The 22,383-nt window shown below is 34.4% G+C and overlaps 2 protein-coding genes across 4 annotated transcripts in view; one reads left to right on the forward strand and one right to left on the reverse strand.

Annotated features, from left to right (window-relative positions):
* Window positions 1-35: 35 nt before the first annotated feature.
* LOC140051286 (serine/threonine-protein kinase Nek8-like) lies at window positions 36-9,390 on the forward strand. Its single transcript, XM_072096449.1, has 15 exons — window positions 36-127; window positions 478-683; window positions 881-936; window positions 1,233-1,459; window positions 1,647-1,728; window positions 1,908-2,119; window positions 2,420-2,490; window positions 2,580-2,773; window positions 3,083-3,227; window positions 3,518-3,712; window positions 3,988-4,138; window positions 4,819-4,976; window positions 5,240-5,404; window positions 5,663-5,824; window positions 8,710-9,390. Exons 1-15 carry the CDS (start codon window positions 81-83, stop codon window positions 8,715-8,717), a joined length of 2,079 nt encoding a protein of 692 aa, XP_071952550.1. The 5' UTR covers window positions 36-80; the 3' UTR covers window positions 8,718-9,390.
* A 957-nt stretch (window positions 9,391-10,347) lies between these two features.
* LOC140052043 (multiple PDZ domain protein-like) overlaps window positions 10,348-22,383 on the reverse strand; it is a 54,014-nt gene continuing 41,978 nt past the window's right edge. For all 3 annotated transcript variants that reach the window (XM_072097422.1, XM_072097421.1, XM_072097420.1), the window contains 11 exons: window positions 21,877-21,972; window positions 20,194-20,295; window positions 15,655-15,928; window positions 15,071-15,225; window positions 14,824-14,907; window positions 14,335-14,534; window positions 13,933-14,080; window positions 13,413-13,554; window positions 12,805-12,992; window positions 12,148-12,392; window positions 10,348-11,888 (listed from right to left, as the gene is read on the reverse strand). In XM_072097422.1, the coding sequence (XP_071953523.1) occupies window positions 11,621-11,888; window positions 12,148-12,392; window positions 12,805-12,992; window positions 13,413-13,554; window positions 13,933-14,080; window positions 14,335-14,534; window positions 14,824-14,907; window positions 15,071-15,225; window positions 15,655-15,928; window positions 20,194-20,295; window positions 21,877-21,972 (1,902 nt within the window). In that variant the 3' untranslated portion in view covers window positions 10,348-11,620. The remainder of the gene's footprint in view (window positions 11,889-12,147; window positions 12,393-12,804; window positions 12,993-13,412; window positions 13,555-13,932; window positions 14,081-14,334; window positions 14,535-14,823; window positions 14,908-15,070; window positions 15,226-15,654; window positions 15,929-20,193; window positions 20,296-21,876; window positions 21,973-22,383) is intronic.

Here is a 22,383-nt window from a genome sequence, read left to right on the forward strand (position 1 = left end):
CCATGAAATAATACACACAACAACACAAGTGAGAACTGCTGAAAAAGGTTGTTTTCATATAAATCTCTTTTGATTTCATCATGGAAAACTACGAAAAACTGAGAATTGTAGGACGCGGTGCCTTTGGGTAAGAAGTTTAAATAGCTACAAAATCGATCATACATTGAAGTTGGTATTTTCTGGTCAACTTGTCATGCTATTTACTTATTTATTGAAAATGAAATAGAGCAGAGCCACTCTCTCTATCTAGCTAGGCTAGGCTAGTTTACTTTTACCAGTGAGGTGTAACAATACCCTTCAAGAGTGGGGAATCTAGGCTCTACTAGTTTAGCCTAGAACCTACCTAAACCTACGGTAGTCCTATAATATGGGCTATATAGTGGCCTGGTCAAGAGAGGTTAGCCCTACTCTTTCCCCTTGGCCTTATGTATGATGTATCCTTCCTGTAGATATTGATTTAAAAAATTATCTATATAGAACTGTACATCTTTGTCGTCGATTAACGGATAAGAAGCTCGTAATTGTGAAACAAATTCCTGTGGAGCAGATGACGAAGGAAGAAAGGCAGGCAGCGTTAAATGAAGTGAAAGTGTTATCGATGCTTGATCACCCAAACATCATTGAATATTACGAAAACTACCTGGAAGGAACAGCATTGATGATTGTTATGGAGTATGCAGAAGGTAAACTGATATTAAATAATTAAATTTTTAAAATAATTTTTCATTTTTCTACTATATTATATTATTAATTATGTACTATTACCAAATCTATCAATAATCAATTTGTAGTAATGTCATTACTGTACATGTAGCATACAAATAAATTATTTTATTTGAAAAAATATGAATTTTGTTTACCAGACTTATTTTAATTTCAGGTGGTACACTCTGCGAATATTTGCAGCAACAGGGTAATGCTTTACTAGAAGAACAGGTAAAAGCACTATTTTTAGGAAAATATTACAAATCATAAAACATAAATTTGCATATTTCTGACAATCTTTTTTAAATTTTATTAGAAAGTTTCAGCATGATTGAATAAAAGGCACACAGTCAACCTTGCCAATATTAAAAAATATATTTGACACACAGTCGATTGTTCCTATAAACTTGACACCAAATATTGGCTTTCAGTACAGTCAACCATGCTAAGACTTAAGAAATTGAGAACTTAAAATGACATGCCTTATCCATACTTAAAAATAATAATTATTTATTATCTTTTTGCAGGAGATTTTGCATTTTTTTGCCCAGATCTTATTGTCTCTTCATCATATTCATTCGAAGCAAATTTTACATCGTGATTTGAAGACACAGAATATATTACTAACCAAGCAACATGACATTGTAAAGATTGGAGATTTTGGGATTTCAAAAATACTAAACACCAAAAGCAAGGCACAGACCGTAGTTGGAACGCCGTGTTATATTTCACCAGAGTTATGCGAAGGAAAACCGTATCCTTGTCTTTTAGATTGTAGTAAAATAGGATGACATAGTTTTGTCCCACATCTATATATTTTTTAGATAAAATTTGTAAGTAAATGTTCAAGAATGTCCTGAACATAAAACTGCTTATAATTTTGCATATCAATTAGGCCTACTACGATATTATTCAAGTTTTTATCCTTGATGTTGTTGCAGTTATAATCAAAAGAGTGATATATGGGCGCTAGGCTGTGTGCTGTATGAATTAGCTACATTGAAACGTGCATTTGAAGGACCAGTAAGTAACACACATATATTTCATGTAATATGGGCGCTTTCCATGTTTTTAATGATGAATTTTGGATATTATGACTGTACACAAATTGTTCTCAATTATTGAAAAATAAAAGAAATATTATCTACCACTGAATGATACACATAATCAAAAATGGAACTTTTTTAAAATTTTTCTCTAAGAACTTACCAGCGTTAGTTTTGAAAATAATGCGAGGGGCTGTTGCACCAGTATCTGATAAGTACAGCAAAGACCTACATCAACTTATCCTACATATGTTACATCTGACCCCTGAGAAACGACCCACAATAACGCAGGTCATGGCTGAACCAATCATTATCAATTCACTTCTTAATCTGCACTCAGAAATTGGAAGAGTTAAGTGTGAGAAAAAGTATGTTTTCAGTCATCCTCACTTTTTCTTTCTAGATTAGAAAACGACTCTTTTATAATTATGTATCTTATGAAAATACAGTTGAATTAAATTGAATTGAATAATCATTTTATATTCATCTGGGATATGGCGCCATTATTTCATTGCATTTCTTAGGCTACATCATTCCTTTTTTTCTTCCAATTAAAAATTGATTATGCAGGTTTCTTGATTAGCTATTTAGAACTCATGTACCATGAAACATGTAAATTAAAATGTCCACTTAAGATGTTTAGAATGTAGTGAATGTTCTTTTTGCAGACTTCCTCCGTTGCCACCATTGACTCCACGCACCATTGATGGCAGATCAAACAGTAGAATGTCAAGCAGAAGTAAGTCAAACAGTCTCACATTATTGCTACACAATTAATATCTTTTTATCTTTTGTCGCACATTACATTTTTATTTCTTGTTTTAATAGGTTCATCAAAGAATGTTATTCATGACGGATCCACAGTGCCTAGCGCCCTCAACACTATCTACTGCTGGGGTAACAACGTCAGCCCTCCAATCAAACTACCCTTACCACACAATGACACGCAGGTGGTGCAAGTGTCAACTGGACGTAATCAGAAGGCCGCAGTCACTAAGAATGGACGGCTTATACTTTGGGAGGTAAGGTGTATACAGACACTCAAATCAAAGTTTGATTCAACAAATTTATACCAAACTACAGGATTAAAGTGCACTGCTTATACTTTGTGAGGTAAGGTGTATACAGACACTCAAATCAAAGTTCAACTTAACATCTTCATACCAAACTGCACCGTTAAAGTTCATAAACTGCAGGGTTAAAGTGCGTGTTATAAATAAAAAATAATTAGTCTTCAGTGCACCTCTTCCAATGCCCTTTAATATTATTCCATAAACCATTTTAAGGGGCTTACAAATTCACATTAATAATATGTTATATTTATTACACAGTGTCCAGTTGTTGGAGCTGAGAGTATGTTACCAGGTGCTACTGACCCCGAGATGCCATCGTATATCCCTCGTTTTCTTGAGGGTCAGTCAGCAGTGACCATTAAGCATGTCTCATGTGGCGATTTATTCACCGCTTGTTTAACTGGTAAATAACACATTTTCTAATACTTTTTGTTTTGCTGATAACTTATATACAGTATAAACTTTATAAACTTTCTTTTGTTATTAAAGCCTGTTTGTTGTTTGGTTTGCTGTGTGTAAAGTTAAAAATTATTTTAAATCAAGATCAGCCTTTTTCTTTTATGGGTGAACTGTAAAACAAACTCTATCTTTTACTCAGTTTTGGTGTATTTTAGGTTCTAATTTTTAAATCTCTTTCTTACATTCTACCACATTTGCCATAAGTGTCCTAAAGTAAATCTAACTTCATTCTAGATCGTGGAATCCTAATGACATACGGCAGCGGAGCACATGGCTGTCTGGGCCACGGAAACTATCATGATGTACCTCAAGCTAAAATTGTTGAAGCTTTACTTGGTTATGAGATAACAATGGTGTCATGTGGTGCATCACATGTCATGGCAGTAACCAATGAGCATGAAGTATTTGCTTGGGGTCGAGGTGACAATGGTAAAACTAAAAAATGATTTTTCTTTGAAATTTGAGATTCAGTTAATTTTTCAAATTACATAGGATTATAAGATGAGATGAAATAAATAAAATAATGAAAAAAATGGAGGGAAAAAAACAAAAGAGCAATGCTTGTTTTTATGGCTAACCTTATACGTATACAATGACAATAAAAACAAATTACTTACACAAAGCAAATAAAGGCTAACATTTTGTTTAAATAAAGCTCACATTTATTATGAATTATTATATGATTGTTTTGATATTTTATGTAGGACGCTTAGGACTAGGAAATGCTGATTCCACGTCATCACCACACCCTGTACCCCTTGCAGACACTGATCAAGCTTTATCAGTTCACTGTGGAGTCGACTGCTCAGCTTTACTCACAACAAACAAACAACTCCTAGCCTGTGGAAGTAACAGGTATTTATTACATTATACTTTCACAATAATTTCTTATTTAGAATTGTCTTAGCAGTGCCTAAAAAAAAAATGTGATGTGTCCATATATGGACCACATTTGGGCATATTACTACCATATTTTGACACATCACACTTTTTTGATAGTGTAGACAGAGCTTTTATTTTTATTTTATTTATTCATTTCCCAACCAACAGTGAGCTCATGGTTCACCACTTACAGGAGGGAACACAGACAAACACGAACATATACAATAACAAACATTAAACTAAACTACTAACAATGTTACGAAACTTACGGAAATTATTACTAAAGATATCTAACTCAGGGTTTCTTAAAGTAAAAGAATTATAAGTTTGACTTAATCTACTAATAAAACCATTTTTTAAAACATTTACTCTACTAAAAGGAATATGAAAAGTAGTATTTCTTCTAAGACGACGACTAGGGACTCTAAGATAAAAATTACTAACTAAATTACAGTCAAATAAAGAATTAATACATTTATACAAAAAAACAAGATCAAAAAAGGTTCTACGAGACTCAGGAGATCGGACATGGAAATGAAAGTCAGGATTCTGGTTGTGGCTGATGTAGCGTAAAAAACGGTTATGCAGACGGTTATATGCTCATACAAGCATACAGAAAGCATTACAATAATATTGACTGTTTCTGCTTGCAGGTTTAACAAGTTAAATCTTGACTGTGTTGAGTCAGATGGTAACTGCACACAGCAAGTTGAAGATGTGCACATATTCACACATGCAGGCACAGACCCCCTCAACCAAGTACAAGTAAACCATGTTGCCTTAGGAACATCACACTCTGCTGTCATTACAGGTATCACTTGTTTTAACATAGAAAAGTGTACGATAGAATGTTAAGGCATTAACAGACAGCTTCTCGCAACGGCCTAAAAACTACAGCCGACGCTATCTCAAGACAACTCATCTCGTCGGAATTGAACTCGGACCACACCGATGAGTCAAGACGTTCTGTTGTTCTGGTACAGGTTATTCCTCCACGTGTCCAAGTTGACTGAATGTAGTGTAATTGACATAGTTACAAACGTTATTATGAAATTTATGTTTTTTAATTGACAGATCAGCGTGAATGTTACATGTCTGGATCAAACCTCTTTGGTCAGCTTGGGTTTAAGAATGAAGGTGAGGCAGCATCACGACAGCCCCACTTGTTAGATCTACCTGGCAGTGTCCATGTTGACTTAATTTGCTGTGGTGACATGTTTACAACTGCAGTCACTGCTGGTGAGTGTAACTTTTTTGTTGTAAACAACTTCATTGTAAAAAAAACACCTTGTAATAACTGAATGACATACATTAAATGAGGTATGACCTCTGTAGGTATGACCTCTGTAGGTATGACCTCTGTAGGTATGACCTCTGTAGGTCAAGCTCTGCTAAAAAACGATTGAGGATTCTTAATTTGAATCATCTAATTGTTTCATTAAAAAATCTTTAAATGTGATGAGTTTATGTAAATAATACCGTATTGTGTTTCCTTAGATGGAGAGGTTTTTTCATGGGGCAAAGCCTCTAGAGGGCGTCTTGGAAGGAAAGATGGTGAATATTTCAACCCGTCACCTTTGAATTTACAAGAAGGAGATGATGGGATAGAAGTCATCTCAATATCCAGTAGTCATGGCAGCACATTAATGGCTGCTAAAAGTAAGATTGTATTTCAAGTGTTTAGTTTAACTTATAGTCCATGGGATTTAGACTTTTAACTCACACAAATTGCAAGAAAAGGTTTTTTTGATGAAATGTGTTCTTTAGACCCTACTGAACACATTTTTCAACGTTACAGTAGGACATTTTTCGACAACAGGAAGTAGCCTAATTTGCATAATTAAAAATGGCGGCCATTTTTAATAACGTACTCTGTATCTTGGAAACCGCTAGTCACAGATACTTAATTATGGTGTCAAAATCATTAGAATATATGTTTTTATATTCACTTTAATGAAAAAGTTTGTCCAAAAATGAATGGAAGTGCTATTTCTAACATTATTGACCTTTGACCTTGATTTATCATATCTCAGCAACCACTAATCGGAGATATACAAATTAGGGCTTAAATTGTTCAGAAACTACACATTTATATCCAGTCTAATGGCATGTTTTTGCAAAAAATGGCGGATTCTAACATTATTGACCTTTGACCTTGATTTATCATATCTTAGCAACCACTAATCTGAGAGACACACAATATGGCTCAAACTGTTTAGAAACTACATATTTATATTTAGTCTAATGGCATGTTTTTTGCAAAAAATGGCCGATTCTAACATTATTGACCTTTGAACTTTGCACTACATAAAATCGCATAACTTTGAAAATATTGTACATATGAAATTATATTTAGTGTCAAATTATTCAGAACATACATGTTTCTATAGAGTCCAATGACACATTATGTCCAATAATGACCTATTGTATGGTTATTAACATTTGAACTATATTTGAAAAGGATTTTTAAACCCGGAATCTTCTTCATGTAGGCATTCATTAGAACATGTGATTTGGCACTACTTGTTTAGAATATGGTGGTAATTTAAAGTGCATGTAACCAGTTGATTTAAATTAAATTTTAAAACTGAAATATTCACTTTAAAAAAAAATATTAGACTATGTATACATACATTATAGGTTTGGATTATTAATAAATTTTTAATTAGGTCTTACATCTTACTCAGGAGAAAGTTGGTGTTGACACTATTAACAGAGCCAACAAAAATGTAGTTTTTTTTATGATATATTGTACATACTTTAAATAGGCCATGCCATTTTGCAGGTTTATTAACGTTTTTTTCAAGTTAGTAATTTATTTTTTGATCAAATTAAATTGCCATTAAATGGCATATTCAAAAAACAAATTTCTAAAGATTATTTAGTTTATATTTTGCTAAGGATAGCATCACTCTTGAGGGCATTCTTTTAGGTTGAAACATAGTCTTATTAAGAAGGCATTTTCTACTAATAGACGCATTGTTGACAACTGGAATTTTAAAAGATCGATATTAATGCAACATATTTAGTTTAGTTTAATTAATTGGCTATCGAGACTCATAATTAGGCTGACCACCACTTGCAATATTTTCGCCGTATACAGTAAAAACCCCAGTTTCTTATGGAATTTATTTATTTATTTCAATAACCATATACAGTACGACTACTAGTCGTGTATAGTTTTTAACCTTTTATAACTTGTTTTTGTACTTTTTTTATGTGAATGTATTGTGTATGTACCATGTTTCTATGTGGTTTAATTTTTACCATTTTTTAACCATCAATTTTAATGCTTTTAATATTATATAAATATATTGTAATTCAGCTTCAGCTGCGAAAACGATAAGAAATAAAATAAACAAACGTGTAAACTTGTAGGCAGTTTATGGATGAATGCAATAGTTTATGCTTATAAATTTAATGTACCATGGCCTACTTTAAACTAAACATAATAAGTCAACATTGCAACTCTTACATTTTAGAGTGCCAAATCACATGTTCTAATGGATGTCCACATGAAGAAGATTCCGGGTTTAAAGGCTTTTCAAATATAGTTCAAATGTTAATAACCATACAATAGGTCATTATTGGACATAATGTGTCATTGGACTCTATAGAAACATGTATGTTCTGAATAATTTGACACTAAATATAATTTCATATGTACAATATTTTCAAAGTTATGCGATTTTATGTAGTGCAAAGTTCAAAGGTCAATAATGTTAGAATCGGCCATTTTTTGCAAAAAACATGCCATTAGACTAAATATAAATATGTAGTTTCTAAACAGTTTGAGCCATATTGTGTGTCTCTCAGATTAGTGGTTGCTAAGATATGATAAATCAAGGTCAAAGGTCAATAATGTTAGAATCCGCCATTTTTTGCAAAAACATGCCATTAGACTGGATATAAATGTGTAGTTTCTGAACAATTTAAGCCCTAATTTGTATATCTCCGATTAGTGGTTGCTGAGATATGATAAATCAAGGTCAAAGGTCAATAATGTTAGAAATAGCACTTCCATTCATTTTTGGACAAACTTTTTCATTAAAGTGAATATAAAAACATATATTCTAACGATTTTGACACCATAATTAAGTATCTGTGACTAGCGGTTTCCAAGATACAGAGTACGTTATTAAAAATGGCCGCCATTTTTAATTATGCAAATTAGGCTACTTCCTGTTGTCGAAAAATGTCCTAACGTTGATAAATGTGTTCAGTAGGGTCTAAAGAACACATTTCATCAAAAAAACCTTTTCTTGCAATTTGTGTGAGAAAAGGGTCATTTTTTAGCTAAATCCCATGGACTATTAATGAGGTAGAGAGGTGTAATAAGCCAAAGGCTAGAGGGCATAGGACCCAACAAGTTACAATACAAACTACAAAAAAACAGTTTAAATTTCTCAATATTGCTTTCACATGTTTTCATGTTGTTTTTCATGATAGTTGACTGACTTTCACTTTTTTTAACTATTTACTTTATATATTTTTTCATATATAAGCTAGATATCATTATAACATTGTTTTCTTACTGTTTTCAGCTAAATGATTCAAAATATCAGCCAAGTCGTAGCATGTCGCTTCCAGAGGTTTTGATCTCTCTCTCTCTCTCCGATACTAGTTGATGTGTCCCTAATATTGTTATATTCATATAGTTTCTCTACTGATGTGCTCTGCTTATTTTTCCTTCCATTGATGTCCAAACTGTCATCTGTAATTCATCTAACATGACCTGTTCATGTACATTTGCTGAATTTAAACTGTTTCCATTATTTCTGTTGCATTTGTTTGTATGTTTTCAGCATGCCACACTCCAAATGTGCAATAAGTTCAACAATAGTTGTTTATTACCTGTTCCAGGAATTTTTGACCAATTTGAAGGTTTTATTCATAAACTAAGTAATTTTATGAATTTTACTTTTGTAGGTAAACAAATGAATAACTGTAATTAAATATACCTTGATAAAAAGGCAAAAATAATTGTAAAATATTGTTGACATGTTGACATGCTATAAAGCATACTGTATCCAAGTATGTACTAATATTAGCACCTTTTATGTGAGTACTTAAGTTCTATACAAAATATTTCATAGTGTATTTTATTAAGTTTAAACAATATCGATAAAAGATGTATATTTTTATACCATATTTATGTACTTACTGGTCAAAATTGTGCCAATTGTGATGATATTTGAGAATTTGATTTTTCTCACAGTTAAATATAGCCATAAAGAATGTGAATTTCCATAATCCTATATTATTTTTGTATACATACTTGTTTGTAATAAACTGTCATGAAGATCATTTAAAATTGTGTCAAATTAAATACTTGTTTGTATTGTTATACTTTATAATATTAATAAGAAAGAAAAAAATGTTTTAATTGATCTTCTATTGATTTCACCAGAAATAAAATCTACCTAAATAGTTGTGGTCAATATGTACACTAGTTTACCAGGAGCAGCACATTTGTATTTTATTTATTTGTTTATTTCACCTTATTATAGAGGGTGACCCTAAACAGTAAATAGACCCTAAACAGCGTATGCTGACAATCAAGGGGCCCTCTTGATGAGTCTGTGTGTGACAGTGGCTGTGTATACTAGTACACCCCTAAATTAGTTTTTCAAAACCGTCCTGTATGTGCACTTTCCCCATTTAGTTCACTACAGTAGTATTCAATGGTGTAATGGCTACAGTATAAGCGCTCATCGACTGACCAAGCTTATAGGGGAAATAACGAGAATTAAAATATGTCGAAAAGGGCTAAAAAAACACCCGAGGCATCCAGAGTTGGAAGGCCACTTAGGGTTCCCAAACCAGGGGGCTCAGGCCTCTGCGTTACTCCACTATATTGGGGCTCAGGCCTCTGCGTTACTCCACTATATTGGGGCTCAGGCCTCTGCGTTACTCCACTATATTGGGGCTCAGGCCTCTGCGTTACTCCACTATATTGGGGCTCAGGCCTCTGCGTTACTCCACTATATTGTATTGTATATGCCTGAGTTAGTCTCCTGGGCCTGAGTACAAAATGAGGCAGTGGGTATTACAGTACAGTACATTAATGTCATATATACAGTACATTAATGTCAATATTCAACTGATTGAAATACAAAGACTGCAGATGGTTCAATATTAGGGTACAAACAAAAACCATTTAATGCTACAGAAGAAAATCAACACCAATGTTTATCAATTATTGAATACTTTATTGTTTTAAACATTTATATTAAGAAATACCATAAATGTATATTTCATCTAAGAAATAATGTAACTGTATATTATTTTTATTAATCTACCTTATTCCGCTAAATATATATTGACCAATTTAACCGGCTGAGTTTCACAACACAACCCTATAGCTCACATGTGTTAAATATTGTAATACTGTATAATAATTGATAAGTATGATTTATAGCAATGCTTTTTATTTTATTAATACAAAAAATACAATATGCAATATCTCTATCTTCAAAAAGAACTACTGTAGCAACTCTACAAAACTACTGTCATCCATTTTACTATTTTAAAATTTGTAAAAATGTTCCAGTTACTGAATTTAAGTAAGTAAGTAAACCCCCATAATACAACACCCAGTTAAAAATGATTTCTATGCAAATGTCACATTCATTTGGACCGCATAACCATAAATTAAAAAATATAAAATCTTTAAAATGACGGTTTTCAGCTTTAGAATACAGGTCGAGTATTCAACATCCTTGTAACCAAGATACAGCACACATATTTATCACATGTGACCAATATCAGGAATTACTTTTACGGTTGGAGTAAATACAGTGTCACAGATAAATGTATCACAGTATTTGCCTAAATACAGTAGGGAGAATTAACTACTGCAGTATTATTAGTATGGTATAATGAATAATGGCAAAAGATGAATTAAAATTTGCTTAATGATATTTATGTGTGCAAAATTGAATCATCATCAAATTAATAATTATTATTCAGGTTAATTTAGCGCATTATGCAAACGCTTCAATGCGCTTAACAGTTTAAAAAGTGGATGTTTTAAAATGGCAACCTGCACCACTTATTTCAGCTTTATACAAATTGAGTAAATAAATTCTATGTTTAGAATAAGCTAATAAGTAGTTAAACATTATGCATCAAACATTCAAAACTTGGTTCTTAACAACATTACGTTTTAAAATAAAACGGTCCACAACATTTCACAATCGCATAAAATCATGAAGGCTTACTAACAAAACGTTACAGAGGGGTTGAAGTCGCCTAAATAAACAGCTTTACACGTAGGAATAGTATAAGATTATTATATTCTAGTTGGACTAACAATTAACAAGAGTAAATATAGTAAACAACACAAAGTTTGTGATGCATAATATCAGACGCAATGCTTCTAAAATCAGTTATTGAATGCAGTAGTATTCATAATGTTTATGTATGTCGCCCTCTAGTGATAAGTACAAATATTTACGAGAGTATTGTTAAAATAACTTTTCCTTTCGCATTCTTCAAAATGTTAACAGCTTCCTCGTGAGTGGCACCTTCTAACGATTCGTTATTCACCTGTACTATTTGGTCACCTCTTTTAAGTAACCCATTTTCTGCTGCCGCCCCTTTATTAAATACGGTCTTGACGTAGATTGGTAAATCGCCATGGGGACTGTCATGTCCCCCAACAATACTAAACCCCAAACCATCTGGTCCTCTGTCAAGCTCTATCGTTCGATATTGTGCTCTGAAAGAATGTATTCAATTTTTATCAAAAAAATAAGATTATATTCAACTATTGAATTAATATATATATATATATATATATAACCTGTGACTCGCAGCCTACTGGGCTGAATGCGCACAGGTGTGGAAGACACATACCACAACTTTCTACTCCCTAAGAGTCCCTTCATGTCGAGTGCTGCCACCAAACGGCGGCCATTCACACAACGACAGGGGCTGAATGTTGCATAATGAACATTATCAAAATCAAAAGTGCTTACCCTCCTTCCTCATTCAGTGACTGCGTACTTTGGGAGTCGTGGATATTAACAGAGCTAGCAGTGGCCGCTACAAAGCCACTGTTTGCGTCAGCTTCGATGGCTTCTGACACAAGTGAGCTAACATCTGGACGCTGTACGACCTCTAACAGGATCTTGCCAGTGGCCTCTTTGAGAAGGGTCACAACCCCTGCATGATTCATGCCCTCAAGGCTTTTAGAATTGATCGTTAACAGCTGATCACCAGCCTAGAAAAATGATTAGACATTTTAATATATTACTATTTAATTAACATGTCTGGAAAAACAATAACAAACTTCAAGTATCTCAGTATTTCATTTAGCTTCTATGTTTATAAAAGATAAGATTTTCTTTTTTGAAAGAGCAATTTATTAAACGGACAGTACTTACTCAAACCTTTCGATCTTTATCAGAGATATTTATCAATTGACTGCTTGTTTATGAGCAGCCTGACCAGGCTGCTTGTTCGAGTAAGTATTCTCCGTTTAAAGAAAATCTTATCTTTTATAAACTTCAAGGAGTTAGCAAGACAGAGGGCAAGTGCAGAAAAATAGCCTGACCGCTCTTATCAGATAAGAGCAGTGCCTTTGTTGGGTTTGATCAAGCTGCAAGGTAATTGGCAGTGATCAACATATTTACCTTAAGCGATCCATTAGAATCTGCAATACCACCTGGCTGGATATTAGCAATGAAGATGGGTACATCACCTAGAGGGCTCCCTACACCACCAGCAATGCTCAAACCAAGAGATCTGTTTGGTTCTTTTATTAACTCAACTCTTCTCATATCCATTAAAAATGCTGAATCTTGGTTTGTAGACATAGTCACTGTAAACAATGTATAATTATTTATTATTCCTTGGCATTTGTTTGCTGTGGAATTCAATAGCACATAGACCAATCACATTTAAGCAAAATACTTCACTTAAGTCAATAAATATTTCACTTAAGCACTTATTCAGGAGATTATTACAATTTCAATTTCTCAGTCTACACTATCACACTTTATGTGACAAAAAAATGTGATGTGCCAATATTAGGACATGATGATGTCATATCACTACCATATTTCGGCACATCACACTTTTTTGGTCAAACTAGTTTGATAGTGTAGACAGAGCTTTAGTCTAAGTGTATAAATGATAAATATGGTGCAAAAAAAGTAAAAAATTTAAGAAAAATTGTAAAAAATAATATATATATATGTGTTTGTTTGAATAGAAACTGAAAACTGACTGTATGACTTACTTGTAGTTGAACTAAGTGGCTGTTCAATATTCAGAGCGGGTGATGATGGTAGATTTTGAGACGATAACGATTGTCTTCTCGATGAACTCCTAGAACCACCTTTCAACCGTCCTACTTCCATTAGGATCTTACCTTGTGACATCTACAAACACAAATAAATCATTAAGTTATCAATTAAATAAATCATTAAGTTATCAATTAAATAAATCATTAATTTATCAATTAAGATCTTTGTAAGTCACACATTGTAATGACAATTCCTATTAATAATGGAATAATTACTTGTTTCTACCATCTTTTTGTATGCATTTTATTTAACTAACTGTGCAGATTTTGATACTGGGATTTAATAAATGTGTTCATTTTTAATGTTTGTATACATTTTATGTCAATTCTTTGTAACTTTTCATATCTCAACATATATGGCCAACACACTTGACCAGAGGCTGGAAATTTGACCAGTTGCTAGACATTTGACCAGTGGAAAAAATAATTGTGATGATGACACCTTTGTACTGACCTTCAATACAGAAGCAGCTACATCTTGTGTTGCGTTAGTCAGATCTTCTCCGTTTACAGACAAGATCTGATCACCTTTCATTACGCGTCCATCATTATCTGCTGTTCCTCCTTTGACGACCTCCGAGATAAAAACTCCTAATTCATTGCTGAAAAATAATATTGCATTTAAATTTATTCTGCTGCATCACATGTTTCAATAATTCTTTTGGTCTTTTGAATTAGGTCAATAAATGTGGTATTCACTTAAGTGTGATTGGTGAATACAGCTTCTGGAATATATTTTAGTAAATTTCCATGATTTTTTATGTGTTCAATGGATTGTATGAACTCTGACATTACACTTTCTAAATTAAACTGCCTTTGACTATTGTAAATTAAATATTTAATAACCAATATTTACCTTTTTTCCACGATGCTAAGTCCTAGCCCTCGACCTGGTTTTTTGTTTAATTCAATGGTAAACTTATCATAAATTAATTCATCTTCTTTAAACATAGCACTAGAGTCTCTGAAGACTACTAATTTCACTTCAGAGGGGGTTTGTCTTAATGCTGTAATGGCATCATCATGTTTGGCTTTTGAAAGATCAACTTCATTCACCTGAATAGGGAGTAAACATAAATTAGTAACTCATTGTAAGTAGCACCATCAAACACTTAGGTCCTAATAAGTATTTTGTTATAGTTTTCACATAAACAAATCTACTAATAAATTTAAAAATAAACTAAATATTTAATATACAGATATCATCAGTATAGTATTATTAGTCTGTTGGTCATCTGGATCTAGAACCTGTGTCAAGTGAGCAAATGACAACTCTATGCAACTACAGTAGTTCCAAGAAAGCACATTAGTGCTTTGCTATCATCTGTCTGTATATTTTGCTGACCTTAATAAGCTGATCTCCAGACCAGAGACGACCATCTCTTGCAGCTGCACCATCGTCATAAACTTCATGGACCATTATAACACCCTTTAAGAAATATATAAGTATCCTTCAAATTTAATTGTGCCAAACTTAGCTTTATTTAACAGATCTGAAACATTTTTTGAGTAAACATATAAACACAAAAAATCTGGTATTGGGTGAGTCCACTGTACTTTCAATTGTAAAGAATAAGGGTGATATCACTTACCAAAGGGGTATCACTTCCGCCCACGATGCTTAAGCCAAGACCCGTAGTACCTTTAGGGATGATTATAGTAGTCTCCTTCCCAGCCACTAATTCACAGGTGTATGGATCTTGTGGTGGCGATATAATTGGAGTGAAGATAGTTGGAGGAGATTTGTCTGAGAAAAAAAAGCAGCATTATAAACCATACAAACAATAATTCATAAAAATCTTAACAAATCTTATCAAAACCATACTAAATATTTCTGATAGTGGTGTGTTTCATCTGTTAGTGGTGGTTTCATCGCTGTTGGTTGTGAATAAAATAAAATAAAAAATAAACAAACAAAATCGTTGCTTATTGTTTGCCTTGAAATAACATATAGAACTGTAGAAACCGGATTGTACCAACACTTGATTGACTTTCTTACGTTTGCTCTCTATGTTGAAACTCTGGAAATACAGCATAAATACACTACTCCAAATAAAATAATTTGAAATAGTTGTAGTTTCTTTTTTGTATACCCACTAAAAATGTAAACATAAAAAGGCAAAGAGAAAAAAAACCCTCAAAACCCAGACAATTGTAAAATTACTAATAAAAATACCTGATGACTCTATCTTTGTCGGTTTTGACCTCTCTTTGACCCTTTGTTCCGGTTGAATGATTGCCTCTTGTATGTTTGTTTTGCTAGACCCATCAGTTTGATATTCCATTGGTTTTGATTGATGTACATTTGACTGGTTGGCTGTCGCATTAACAGTCAGCACAACTTTCCCTTTTGTATTTTTCAGGACAGAAATTGCACTGAGTTTTGAGAGGCCAATCAGTGACTGGTTGTTGACCGCTAAGATTTGGTCACCACATCTCAACCTTCCATCCTACCAACAAAGTACACAAAAACAAAAGTCAAACCTTATAATATTATGATATGTTGATCTAAAAGCTCGGCCTACACTATCAAACTGTACGTGACAAAAAAAATGTGCCCATATATGGACATGATGATGTCATATTACTACCATGTTTGGGCATATCACTATCATATTTGGGCACATCACATTTTTTTGTCACATAAAGTTTGATAGTGTAGACAAGGCCTAACTCACATCACTGTAGGTTAGGCTCTTCCACCCACAGTCGAAGTCTGTTTTCCCAGAGGGCCCAGTATACAGGACTATGATGTATGATGAGTGGCTGTGTGTGAACTAGTACACCTGCCGGTGGTAACCCCCCTAATAATTTTGACAGATACTAAAATCATAATAATCCATTTCAATTCTTTTTTTACCAGATTATAAAAAAGTTATAATCTTCTATCTATTGTAGTTCAATTTAAATTTCACATTTCATTTACACAAATTTCACAAGCAATGCTCATTAAATGTCAAATATATTCACATTCAATGTTTATTTTGTTATCACTTTTGATGAGTATTGAATTTTACTACAGAACCTAATTATAGATTTACTTCTATTTTGTAAACAAATTCATTATAATATGCAATAATATAAATTCCCATATAAAATTGTATTTAAAATGGTTTTCCATTAATTTGTACAACATTTTTAAGTTCATTTGTTCATTGACATTATACAATTTTGTTCTAAAATTAGAAGTTTTGGTCACTAAACCTGACATTTTAACAAATAAAGAATATTTTTGTAATTTTAAACCTTTTAACCATTTCAATAATAATTTAATTGTTAATTGTTATTATGTTGTATGCACTGTGCATATGAGCAACTTTAATTGATATGGCACAAAATAATGCTTAAATATTATTATTTAGAGGCTACTTATTACTATAGGCATCTAATATCTTTGGTACTAACGTCATACAATTATCTTAGCCTGGATATCATGCGAGAGGGGCCTAATTAAGGCAGACAAGCGGTGTAGGGTATCAGGCTTGATTCAATTAATAAGCTTACGTCTAGATAATATTACAAGAAAATTTATAATAAGCCAAACAATGACTAAAAACAAGGAGATAATCAACAAATCACTTACTCAATCTACAGTAATTTAACCCTATTCTCTGATTGAATATTAAATACTTATTATTTCAATTCAAAATGTCATATAAATTTTGATATATTATGTGTATTGTAAAGTAAACAAGACTATCGATGGCAGCCAACTCAACCTGTGTAACTACAACATTGCTTTAAGGACAGTCAAAACCTTTAAGGTTATAACAACTTGTTCCTCAGTTTGTCTGCCCTCCTTTAATAATTTTTATTCATTTTTATATGCATTTATTTATATTTTGGAAGGAAAATAAATATATTATATTGCTGTTATATTTTGTAGCACTCAATACAACATAGGCATTGCTGTTACAGTTTGAAATTTTGTCGACTAATCTCATGCATAAATTAGAAGTTAATAATGATTATTGTGAGAGTTGGGGAGTGCCATCTGCTTCTTATTGCTTAGTCTTTTATGAACATCAGCGAGAGGGATTACATCATATATTTTTGATTTATTAGTTTAAATATTGAGAAATGCATAATTTATTGTTTAGTGACATGTTAAATCGCCTATGAATGGTTTATACATACAAATAGTTAGTATATCAAGAAGCTGCTGATGATGACAATAATGAAGATGACATTTACAATGTGATATAGTAAAGGCTGTTTTTCACTAGCAAAATTTGTTCCACAAATGAAAACTGTCTGAATATTCATGTTTTTTTCTTCTAAATGTATTTCTGCGACAAATTCAAGTTCCTTGTGTTCAGGGGTGGCGCCAGGACAAATTCAAGTTCCTTGCGTTCAGGGGTGGCGCCAGGACAAATTCAAGTTCCTTGCGTTCAGGGGTGGCGCCAGGACAAATTCAAGTTCCTTGCGTTCAGGGGTGGCGCCAGGACAAATTCAAGTTCCTTGCGTTCAGGGGTGGCGCCAGGACAAATTCAAGTTCCTTGCGTTCAGGGGTGGCGCCAGGACAAATTCAAGTTCCTTGCGTTCAGGGGTGGCGCCAGGACAAATTCAAGTTCCTTGCGTTCAGGGGTGGCGCCAGGACAAATTCAAGTTCCTTGCGTTCAGGGGTGGCACCAGGACAAATTCAAGTTCCTTGCGTTCAGGGGTGGCGCCAGGACAAATTCAAGTTCCTTGCGTTCAGGGGTGGCGCCAGGACAAATTCAAGTTCCTTGCGTTCAGGGGTGGCGCCAGGACAAATTCAAGTTCCTTGCGTTCAGGGGTGGCGCCAGGACAAATTCAAGTTCCTTGCGTTCAGGGGTGGCGCCAGGACAAATTCAAGTTCCTTGCGTTCAGGGGTGGCGCCAGGACAAATTCAAGTTCCTTGCGTTCAGGGGTGGCGCCAGGACAAATTCAAGTTCCTTGCGTTCAGGGGTGGCGCCAGGACAAATTCAAGTTCCTTGCGTTCAGGGGTGGCGCCAGGACAAATTCAAGTTCCTTGCGTTCAGGGGTGGCGCCAGGACAAATTCAAGTTCCTTGCGTTCAGGGGTGGCGCCAGGACAAATTCAAGTTCCTTGCGTTCAGGGGTGGCGCCAGGACAAATTCAAGTTCCTTGCGTTCAGGGGTGGCGCCAGGACAAATTCAAGTTCCTTGCGTTCAGGGGTGGCGCCAGGACAAATTCAAGTTCCTTGCGTTCAGGGGTGGCGCCAGGACAAATTCAAGTTCCTTGCGTTCAGGGGTGGCGCCAGGACAAATTCAAGTTCCTTGCGTTCAGGGGTGGCGCCAGGACAAATTCAAGTTCCTTGCGTTCAGGGGTGGCGCCAGGACAAATTCAAGTTCCTTGCGTTCAGGGGTGGCGCCAGGACAAATTCAAGTTCCTTGCGTTCAGGGGTGGCGCCAGGACAAATTCAAGTTCCTTGCGTTCAGGGGTGGCGCCAGGACAAATTCAAGTTCCTTGCGTTCAGGGGTGGTGCCAGGACAAATTCAAGTTCCTTGCGTTCAGGGGTGGCGCCAGGACAAATTCAAGTTCCTTGCGTTCAGGGGTGGCGCCAGGACAAATTCAAGTTCCTTGCGTTCAGGGGTGGCGCCAGGACAAATTCAAGTTCCTTGCGTTCAGGGGTGGCGCCAGGACAAATTCAAGTTCCTTGCGTTCAGGGGTGGCGCCAGGACAAATTCAAGTTCCTTGCGTTCAGGGGTGGCGCCAGGACAAATTCAAGTTCCTTGCGTTCAGGGGTGGCGCCAGGACAAATTCAAGTTCCTTGCGTTCAGGGGTGGCGCCAGGACAAATTCAAGTTCCTTGCGTTCAGGGGTGGCGCCAGGACAAATTCAAGTTCCTTGCGTTCAGGGGTGGCGCCAGGACAAATTCAAGTTCCTTGCGTTCAGGGGTGGCGCCAGGACAAATTCAAGTTCCTTGCGTTCAGGGGTGGCGCCAGGACAAATTCAATTTCCTTGCGTTAAGGGGTGGCGCCAGGACAAATTCAAGTTCCTTGCGTTCAGGGGTGGCGCCAGGACAAATTCAAGTTCCTTGCGTTCAGGGGTGGCGCCAGGACAAATTCAAGTTCCTTGCGTTCAGGGGTGGCGCCAGGACAAATTCAAGTTCCTTGCGTTCAGGGGTGGCGCCAGGACAAATTCAAGTTCCTTGCGTTCAGGGGTGGCGCCAGGACAAATTCAAGTTCCTTGCGTTTTCCAATTCAGCGAAATTAGTAGTTTGAAAATTCACAAATAAAAAGAATTGTGGAAATGAGTTCATGTGAAAACAGCGCAGCAGACACAGATGAAATGAAAATCGCAGCTATTTGTAATTGAAACTAAATCAAAATGGATGATGAAGATTATGATTAGGATGATGATGATGATAATGATGACGATTATGATTAGGATGATGATGATAATGATGACGATTATTATTAGGATGATGATTAGGATGATGATGATGATGATTATGATTAGGATGATGATGATGATAATGATGACGATTATGATTAGGTTGATGATTAGGATGATGATTGTAATGATAGGCGCTAGCAACCACATTTAGAATCCGATTTCTTTTATTTATCCATTAATTAGATATGCCTCAGAAAAGAGATGTGATTTTATTGGTTTTTTAAAAATTAATTGTATGGAGATACCTAATCCGTTGAAGAACAGTATTCCAAAGACGCGGAGCAGCAACTGAAAAAGCTTGATGTGACGAGATAATAATAGTGAATAATCTAACCTGTGCCGCTGCGCCACCTGCAGTTACGTCTTTCACAAATATCCTGGAATTTCCGTCTTCATCTACATCTTCTAAGATTGTAAACCCAAGTCCAGTTTGACTCTGAAATAAATCATTGCTTTTAATTATAACGTGTACATGTTAGTGACGCCACAAAGTGACACTGATGTATTTACACACACTATGCACATGAAATGATGTGTTTCACCAACAGACACAAATGTTAACATACTAGTTGATTAACTTACTAGTTCATTAATTAACAAGATCACAATAAAAACACTCTTTAGGTGAATTGTCTGGCATGTAAACAAAACATCTAAAATTTCTTTTAAGCTAAAATGTATGTGTTTTGTGAAGCTAAACCATGTTTTTCGCGAATCAAAACCACTACACTTTGTGGCATCGCTAATGATTATATGCTACGATTCAAGACCACCTATAAACACCCGTGCTCAAATGATACTTAAGACTACCTTAGGTGTTAATATGGAAGGAAACCGGTACTACTAAGTTATAATCTGAACAAATCATACACAATTCAGTGCCATCATGTTAATACGTGTTGAGCACCTCCAAATGTTATTACTTTCTGGGTGTTGCCTCTTAATTATTTATATTTAAATTGTTATTTTGTTTACTTTGAAATGATAAGAAATAAATGTTATTATGAATGAATGAATGAATGTAATTTAATAGATACACTGAAAAATATTATATAAGATAAATTTTGGAAAAGTCTGGTTTTGGGAGCAATTTTGATTTTCAAGAGACAGTTGTCTATTTCTGTTTAATAGTTTGTGTGTATGTTGTACATCATGTGACAACTCATCCCACCCACACACTGTTGATAATGAAGTAATCTCTCACACTGTATTCTACGAATTATTTAAAGCAAATAACATTATTTGATTATTTACAAAATATTTGATTTTCATTATGTTTTGTAGGAGACTGTGATGATTATGTTTTGTAGGAGACTGTGATGATTATGTTTTCTCTCATAAACTAAAGAAAATACAAGCGTGCTCTAAGTAGTTACTTAATTAAGCATGAATAAATTCAACCAATCATGTAACAGATAATAAATTACATATCTGTATCCATTTAACATCTTCAAAACTACTTGCAAGACTATATTGAGGAGGTAACATAAAAGTTAACAAACGGTTATTGTAATAAGCCTCTAATAACCCAGTGCTCTATTTGTAACCAGTAAATTGGGAGGTAACATAAAGGTTAACAAACGGTTATTGTAATAAGCCTCTAACAACCCAGTGCTCTATTTGTAACCAGTAAAGTGGGAGGTAACATAAAGGTTAACAAACGGTTATTGTAATAAGCCTCTAACAACCCGGTGCTCAACTTGCCAGAGTATATTGAGGAGGTAACATAAAGGTTAACAAACGGTTATTGTAATAAGCCTCTAACAACCCAGTGCTCTATTTGTAACCAGTAAATTGAGGAGGTAACATAAAGGTTAACAAATGGTTATTGTAATAAGCCTCTAATAACCCAGTGCTTAGTTTTCTATTTGTTAATATTACCACTATAAATAACTCAATTCACTATTCGTCATCATCTTTTTTGTCTAGAGAAAGCACATTTAATTACTTATAGATTTAATCAAATCAAACAGTTATAATGTAATACAAATAAGTTTAAAATATTAAAGATAATTACCCTTGTTAAACTGATTGTGTGAACGTTAGAGTAACTTGCGAAATCCTTCTTTTTATTGCTTTTTGCTCCTCCTCCTCCTCCATCTCGTCCCACTAACTGTAAAGAAAAGATGGGCCTGCTTTAGAAATTCATGTACAGCTATTTTTAATTTAAATTATTTATTTTCAAATGCATCAATAGTGTAGAGAGATAGTTTGTCTGTTAAATACAAATGTTGTCTATTGCACGCAGCATACATACACATGGGATATTACAATGAACAGAATCGTACTTGGAAGATTTTAAACTACATGTGAACCAGCTGAGGAACAGCTATTTACGATTGTAGTTCAACAAACCAATTCATGCTGGTACAATGACTGTTGCTTAATATATAGAAAACATGAAATAAATAAAACTGGGAAAAAATAAGCAAAACTACTGCTGGAAATAAATAAAAATAGTCTCCATTTTATAATCACGTTCATTTTAGAATTACAATTTATTGTGGAATGACATCATTAAGTA

Source organism: Antedon mediterranea, chromosome 6 (assembly GCF_964355755.1).
Source record: "Antedon mediterranea chromosome 6, ecAntMedi1.1, whole genome shotgun sequence".
Taxonomy (NCBI): Eukaryota; Metazoa; Echinodermata; class Crinoidea; order Comatulida; family Antedonidae; genus Antedon; species Antedon mediterranea.

Coding starts and splice junctions, on each gene's coding strand:
- LOC140051286 (XM_072096449.1), top strand. CDS start 81: ATGGAAAACTACGAAAAACTGAGAATTGTAGGACGCGGTGCCTTTGG. Junction 1,729..1,907: donor AACGTGCATTTGAAGGACCA/GTAAGTAACACA, acceptor TTTTTCTCTAAG/AACTTACCAGCGTTAGTTTT. Junction 2,491..2,579: donor CAGTAGAATGTCAAGCAGAA/GTAAGTCAAACA, acceptor TTGTTTTAATAG/GTTCATCAAAGAATGTTATT.